The 8062-nt window shown below is 35.8% G+C and overlaps 1 protein-coding gene across 1 annotated transcript in view; it reads left to right on the top strand.

Annotated features, from left to right (window-relative positions):
• Nucleotides 1-8062, top strand: part of LOC106882747 (uncharacterized) — a 26885-nt gene that overhangs the window by 11208 nt on the left and 7615 nt on the right. Inside the window, exons 2-3 of the mRNA XM_014933519.2 lie at nt 430-2842; nt 5383-6402. Of these exons, the coding sequence (XP_014789005.2) occupies nt 430-2842; nt 5383-6402 (3433 nt within the window). The remainder of the gene's footprint in view (nt 1-429; nt 2843-5382; nt 6403-8062) is intronic.

The following is an 8062-nucleotide window of genomic DNA, read 5'->3' as shown; positions in this document are numbered from 1 at the left end:
CGTTAATTTCACTAGCAGGCTTTTCCGTTGATCGGATCAACTGGAACCCTTGATGTCGTAAGCGACGGAGTGCCAACAACAACATATGTATGTACACATACACATGTATGCACAAAAGCTATACATACAGATAACTGCTTAGTATGAGAAACAGCTGCCAAATTTTTCTTTTATCACCTAATGTTTGTCTTAAGAAGAAAACCATTTAAAATTATATAATCTGTGCTGTCTAGATTTTATTTAAATAAAGGTTGTGTTGGTCACAGCTGGGATAGCTTTGATCGTATGCCTGATAATTTAAAAAAATGATTTTCTTCAACACAATAGACACCTTCCCTTACCTTCTTTCCCTTCCCCAGAATCTATTAAAAACTCTTTGTTCCTGTACATTGTATAATTCTTACGTTTCTTTATTTCTGTCTTTATTAGAATGTCATCCGTTATGGTGCGGCATTTCTTCTTTATTTCATAATGCTGTTCTTCTGGAAGTGGAATCGTAAACTCAAGCCAACATTTGTCACCCTGATATGCATTGGCGTTCTGCTTTTGTTACGTAACTTGGCATTTGACAACAGCATCTACAAGAGCATTACTCTACAGCAGAAAAAAGAATACCAGTTATTCTCATCTTTCTATCGAATACGAGATAGGTTTAAGAATCCATTTCAGAGATCTGCACTTCGGCTAAATGACCTTGTTGTTTCCACCTTACCAAATAAGACTGTTCAATCAAAGAACATTGTCTGCCAACATCCAAAACTGGATTTGCAGAGTGACACAAACAAAAATGCCTTCTATGATGTTGGATCTATTCAATGTTTTGGTTCTGAGATTTTCAGTATGGAAAATGGTAAGTTAAAAATGGACAGCGCTTTACTTCATGGAGACCGTATCAAGCAGTGCACATATCAGGCTATAGAACGCATTGATGACAACTATGCAACTTATACTGCACCCATTGGTGGTGATGATGTCAACTATCCTTTCAACATTATTGTACAGCATGATTTCATCAGAGTTCAATGCTTCCTTGAAACAAAGGATATAGTCTTAGATTCTACAAGACATCTGTTATCTCTCTCTTCTAGACAAAAAAGTAATGTTAACTCTGAAGATAAACTTCATTACAAAAAACTGGTATTAAATGCTAACAGAATTTTGAGATATAGAGATGTTGCAGACCAATCTGAAACCACAAAAGTGTCAAAGATTACCAAAGGTGATAAAGATATGAGAAAAAGACCTTTCACAGACAGAGAAGTTCGGAAAGGTAGCCTTTTGAATAATGCTTTAAAATTTCAGAGAAATAATCCTCGAAAGCTAGGCAACAAAATGGTACGTTCCTCTTTTAAAACAAGTGATGTTAATTTTGATCCAATGATGAAATATGGTGTGAAAGCTCTCAGGCAATACCAAAATAGAAATAAGCCTAGTCTATTACTATCTACCAATCAAAGAAGTAAAAGGAACAACTACAAAAAATTAGGAAGTTTTCCATCAGGGAAAGTAAATAATTTAACATCAGATATATCTTTAAAAGTAGCTTTTAAATCCTCTAATAAGAGTTATAAAAACAACCCTATTGCTTCTATGAAGTCTAAATTTACGGATAAATTCCGACACAGTCTCAATTCTGTTTTCAACGGTGCTTTATATCAAGACAAAAATGGTTCACTTTTAGCCAATATCACTGCACAAAATGTGAAGAAAATTATTCATCAAAATGCCCATTCTTCACTTAAACTGCCAAGCAATATAAATATATTTAATTCAAATAGTTCAGGAAAGTATAAAAGAATTCCAAAGAAACTTACATATCCAAGCAATAATCTTTTTGTACAAAACCAACAAAACAATCATTCCAAAGGCATCAGCCGATTTCTCAAAACTCCGGATGTTGTTAAATCTTTACAGATTGACAAGAAAAATCACAATGATCCATGGAAAAGAAGCAACAGGATTATTACGAAAACTAAACAGAAACATCTGCTCTCAAAGAAGAGATCTATAAATGACATAATTTCTTCTTCAAATGGTTCTATCTTGCCAAAATCTAAACCTTCAGACAGTTCTGCCAACCATCAGTCTTTACCCCAAAGTAGTGAATCAGAAATTCCTCAACTGATGCTCCTCCCCACTATTTCCAAATTGAATTCTTTGATCTACCCAGAAAACCAAATTCAAGTCGAAGCCAAACCCAAACCCAAATCCCAAGAAAAAGATGTAGTAAATGTAAAATTTTTGAATTCTTCTCCAATGAAATCTAGAAGCCAGTCTCATCCAAATATCAAAGCAGTTCACAATCAACTTAGCTCACACCCAATGATCCAAATACTGAGACCAAAAGATACTTATAAAAGATTCCCATATACAACAAAATCTAAAATCCTGCCAAATAATCTTCAGATTGTTCCACCAAAACTTGAGAAACCTAAAAGAAAAACTGAGAAGGAAAAGAAATCACACATTTTCCATAACTTCGATATTGAAGATATGACTGATACCTTATACTACGATAATTCCAAAGAAACCTACTTAAATCTTCCACCCGAACAATATGGTATTTACAACCAGCTTCCAGATATTGAACAGTTCTTTGTTCAAATCTATCCAAAACCTGAGGTATTTCAACGGATTTCAGACATCCCTCAGTTTGTGCATTTGAACACAATTCCTCTGAATATTCTCATCTATGGACTTGATTCCTTATCTCACTTGTCTTTCCAACGTAAACTACCGTTGTCTTATAAACATCTGAAAGAATCTCTTGGAGCCATCATAATGAATGGTTACAATATTGTTGGAGATGCTACAGCTGCTGCTATAATTCCATTGCTCACTGGTAAGTAGACTCCTCTTTTTGCTTTACCCTTTTCTACATTCTAACTAATAGCTATGTTGCCATTTCCTCCTTTCTCCTCTATTTAGGCAGAGTTATCTGCTCAGCTAGTGAAGGCACATGGCTTAGTGGTTAGGGTATTCAGCTCATAATCGTAAGGTCATGAGTTCAATTCCCAGTGGCACACTATGTCCTTGAGCAAGACACTCCATTTCACATTGCTCCAGTCCACTCAGCTGGCAAACATGAGTAGTACCTGTTTCAAAGGGCCAGCCTTGTCATACTGTGTGATACATTGATTCTCCTTGCAAACTACATTAAGGGTACACGTGTCTGTAGAGACTAAGTCACATGCACATTAATTTCAGGAGCAGGCTGTTCCGTTGATCAGATCAGCTGGAACCCTCATCGTTGTAACTGACAGAGTGCCAGTTAGTTATCTGCTCAGTTGGCTACAGTGGTTTAACACTTCCTATATATTATTTTGAAGCGTTAAGAATAGAGTAAAAAAAAAAAAAAAATCCCTTTAACCCTTCAGCATTCAGATTACTCTGTCAAATGTAACCCTTATTTATTCGCATTATTTTGAATTCCTCATACATTATTATGTAGCTTCAAGATTTCAATAATGTGATTGTATATTTTTAGAATGACAGTGTATGGTGGGTGTGAGATGCCAGATCTGGCCAGTGTGGACAAAGCTGGTAGAATGTTTGGGCCAGATTTAACCAGTTTAAATGCTAAAGGGTTAAAAAAAACAAATGGACAAGGAGACAAATGGGTGCATGAATGGTTTTGTGGGTAAAACATTTACTTTGCAACCTTGTAGTTTGAAATTCAGTCATCTTGGGCAGGTGTCTTTTGACTTAGCATTGATTAGTACCCTGTCTTTAGAATTTGGCAAATAGAAATTGTGCAGAAACTCTGTGTGTGTGTCCTCATTTAATGTCCACTTTTCCATACTTTCATGGGTCAAATGGAATTTGCCACGATACATTTTCTGTGGCTGGATGTCTTGTTGCCAACATTCATATGATATCAAAACAGACAGAGAGAGACGCGCGCGCGCGCGCACACACACACACACACACACACACACACACACACACACACACACACACACACACACACACACACACACACACACATTTCAGTCAGTTCCCTTCTACCAAATCTACTCACAAGGCTTTGGTCAGTTTTGGGGCTATAGTGGATCTTAAAGCACGTCCCCTATTGGAAGTTTCAATTTGTTTAATTTTTTATTGTTATGCTTTGTTTACACACGGTAAACCCACTGTATTGTCCTGTTTTTGTCTTTTATATGCTTTTATATGTTTTTGTCCTTTAATGTTATTGTATGTGAGCCCTTCTGACTAATAAAATAATTAATTATTATTATTAAGGCGGTGAGCTGGCAGAATCGTTAGTATGCTGGATGAAACGCTTAGTGGTATTTCACCTGTCTCTATGTTCTGAGTTTAGGTTCAGCGAAGGTCAACTTTACCTTTCATCCTTTCAGGGTCGATAAAATAAGTACCAGTGAAATACTTGGGTTGATGTAATCAACTCATCCCCTCCCCCAAAACTACTGCCCTTGTGGCTAAATTTGGAACCATTATTATTATTATTATTATTATTATTAAGGCAGTTAGCTGTCATACCAGACAAAATACTTTGTAGCATTTCTTATTTCTTCTAACAATTTCAGAGGAGGGTGAAAGTCAATTACATCGACCCCAGTGCGCAACTGATACTTATTTTATTGATTTCAAAAGGATGAAAGGCAAAGTCAACCTCAGCGGAATTTGAACTCAGAATGTAAAAGCGAATGAAATGTCGCTAAGCATTTTGTCCTGTGTGCTAACGATTCTGCCAGCTCGCTGGCTTATTGTTATTATTTTTAAGGTAGCTAGCTGGCAGAATTGTTAGCACACTGGACAAAATGCTTAGCAGCAATCATCCATTTCTACATCCTGAGTTCAAATTCTACCAAGGTTAAATTTACCTTTCATCCTTTCAGGGTCGATAAAATGAGTACCAGTTGAGCACAGGGGTCAGTGTAACCAATTAACCCGTCACCCCTAAAAAGTAGATGGCCTTGTGTCAAAATCTGAGATAATTAAAGGTGACAAGCTAACAGAATTGTTAGCATGCCAAGCAAAATGCTTAATGGCATTTGATCCATCTTTACATTCTGATTTCAAATGCTACTGAGGTCAGCTTTGTCTTTCATCCTTTTGGGGTCAATAAAGTGAGAGTCAAGCATTGGGGGTGATGTAATTGACTAGCCCCCTCCTCTAAAATTTCAGACCTTGAACTTGTTGTGGAAAGAATTGTTATTGTTATTAAGGTGGTGAGCTGGTAGAATCATTAGCATGCCAGACAAAATGCTTAGTAGCATTTTTTTCCCATCTTTATGTTCTGCGTTCAAATCTTGCTGAAGTTGACTTTTGCTGGGAGCAATACAATTCATTTACCCCTGCTCTGAAATTGCTGGCCATGTGCCAAAATTCAAACCCATTATTGTCATTTTTATTTTCCAGGAAGAACAGAAACTGAATTACCTGAAGTCCGTAAGAACCAACTTACTTCAGGATTTGTTGATGATTATCCTCTGGTATGGAATAAGTTCCGTTCGAAAGGCTATGTCACGTTATTTGCTGAAGACTGCCCTAGTCTTGGTGTATTCAATCTACGTTTCAATGGTTTCTACAATGCACCGACTGACCATTATATGCGACCCTTCTGGCAAGCCATCAGTGAATCTGTGCTTGATGAAAGCAGCATCAACTTCTGTCTTGGCTCCAAACCAAAGCATCAGTTCACTTTGGATTATCTCAAAGACTTTTTCCAGAAGTATGCTAATGTATCCAAGTTCGCATTTGCTTTCCACGGAGAACTGTCTCACAACGACAACAATCCTATCCAGTACCTGGACAAGGACCTGCTGGCATTCTTTCAATCCATGGAGAAGGGAAACTACTTAAACAACACCTTGTTGATAGTTATGAGTGATCATGGGGCAAGATATGGCAGTGTACGCAACACAGTCCAAGGCAAGCTGGAAGAACGCCTGCCTTTCATGTCATTCGTGTTCCCCAAGTGGTTTCAGTTGAAATACTCGTATTTTATGAAGAATCTGAAGAGCAATCAGGAGAGACTAGTGACACCATTTGACGTGCATGAGACAATGCTGGACATACTCGACTCTACTCGTATGTTCGAACCTGTTGATTACTCGACTCGTGGTCTCAGTCTCTTGCAGCCAATCCCACTTAATCGAACATGCAAATCTGCTGGCATTGCTATGCACTGGTGTAGCTGCCTGTCAAGATACCCTGTTGATCCTTCTACTCAGCTTGTACATTCATCAATGCAGAAAGTTATGTCCTACATTAGGACACTTCTGTTGCCTGTGAAACACTTGTGTGGTCAACTTTCACTGAAAAAAATATTCTCTGTCTATCTAGTATCTCCGAATGAGAAGGTTTGTACTGTAACATTTAAATATATCTCCTTAGAAACTTGTTTGTACTTTACAGTTAGGTGTAAACATATTTTATGCAGAGAAAAAATCTAAAACATAAGCAAGTACAGTGAAATCAATACTCCTGAAGAGATCTAATAAAACCAACACATGTTCAGTGTTGTCTCTCCTACTTTTGAAAATGATTATATGCTATTATGCATTGAGAAAATGCTTTCTTCTCACCATAGTTAGATTTGTTTTCTCTACATTAAATATGTTAACTCCTACTTTTGATTTTCAGGCAAACGGTGTCCCGAACTAATAAAAAACTGTGTTTTGTTTTTTATAATGGGCAGGTGGTAGGTGCACATAGAGGTGGTGAAATAGGGTGTAGCAAATATCTCCATGTTAAACAGTGTATCATAAACTTTAACATGTGGTATCCTGATGAAATATAAAACCAAAACTTGTTCCTTCAGATTCAGTTTGTGCAAAGCAGAATAGGAGATATATCTTTCTTGAGATAGGATGCCCAGTTACATGCAGCTAATATCCCTGACAAGTAGCAAAATTAAATACTGTATCATTATTATTATTATTATTACTATTATTATTATTATTATTATTACTATTTAGTTTGCCTCCTCAGGTATTAAAAGATTTAGAAATACACTAGGTTGATTCAGTCAACTAAACTCTCTCTCTTTCTCCCTCCTTTCTGTAAAAATATTCAGTCTGTTAGTTCATTGTAATAGATTATACTGTTTTATTTTTACAGTTAAAAAAAATTTTTTTTTTCATAAATTTTTAAAACATTTATATAAACATTTAAAACATTTAAATTTAAAAAAGAGAAATAATTTTGTTTTCTTACCTTTGATGTATGTCTTTGTATTGATTATCTGTTCCAGTATTGATCTTTGTTAATTCTGAACACTTCAAAATCTTTACAGTTACAATGATGCGTTTTTAAGTACAAAAGGAAAAAAACAAACAGAAAAAATCAATGCAACTGACTAAGCAAAGGCAAAATATATATTTCAGAATTGATTAAATCAACACATCTAGTTTATTTACTTGCCTTTTAATGATTTTTAGTTCTTGAGAAACAGTTTATGGAGCAGCAGATAGCTGTCTTACTTAGCTCTGGGCAAACAGACCTCTGGTTAAGGGCATTCCAATGATGACTATCCTGTCTTTTAGTATATCAGGAATTACTACATTGTCCATTGTCATCTGCCTCTTTCATTTTAGACAGTAAGAATGAGATTTGCAGCAGACTTGTCTGCTGTCATTTCTAGCAGGCAACTACATACAGGCTCTCTTGTTGTTTAACTTCTTAATCGATCTTGATTCAACAGATCTATGATCAAATGTATTCTGATTATGACCATCCTGTTTATATATGTATATATATATATATATATATATATATGGGAGAATATACAAATAATAACAACAGACGAGGACAGGTGGTGTAAATAACAAAAGTATATATATATGCAGGGCAGGGAATCGTCAATTAGTAATAAAATTAATAATTAACAATTTTGCCGGGTAGCTCAGTATGAAAAAACCTTTTCGGTAAAAAACATTTATAATCATAAATATATAGGGATTGACAGTAACCTGCTTCTCCAACATACTGAGAATTCAGAAATAGCAGTCAAAGAACTACTGATTTCAAAACTACAAATTATTACTCCAGATTGATAGCGATATTTTTGATACACACAGAACACAGAACTGTTTTT

This window comes from Octopus bimaculoides, chromosome 24, assembly GCF_001194135.2.
Source record: "Octopus bimaculoides isolate UCB-OBI-ISO-001 chromosome 24, ASM119413v2, whole genome shotgun sequence".
Classification (NCBI taxonomy): Eukaryota; Metazoa; Mollusca; class Cephalopoda; order Octopoda; family Octopodidae; genus Octopus; species Octopus bimaculoides.
Note: the sequence above shows the minus strand (reverse complement) of the source record. Positions and strands in the feature narration are given on the sequence as shown.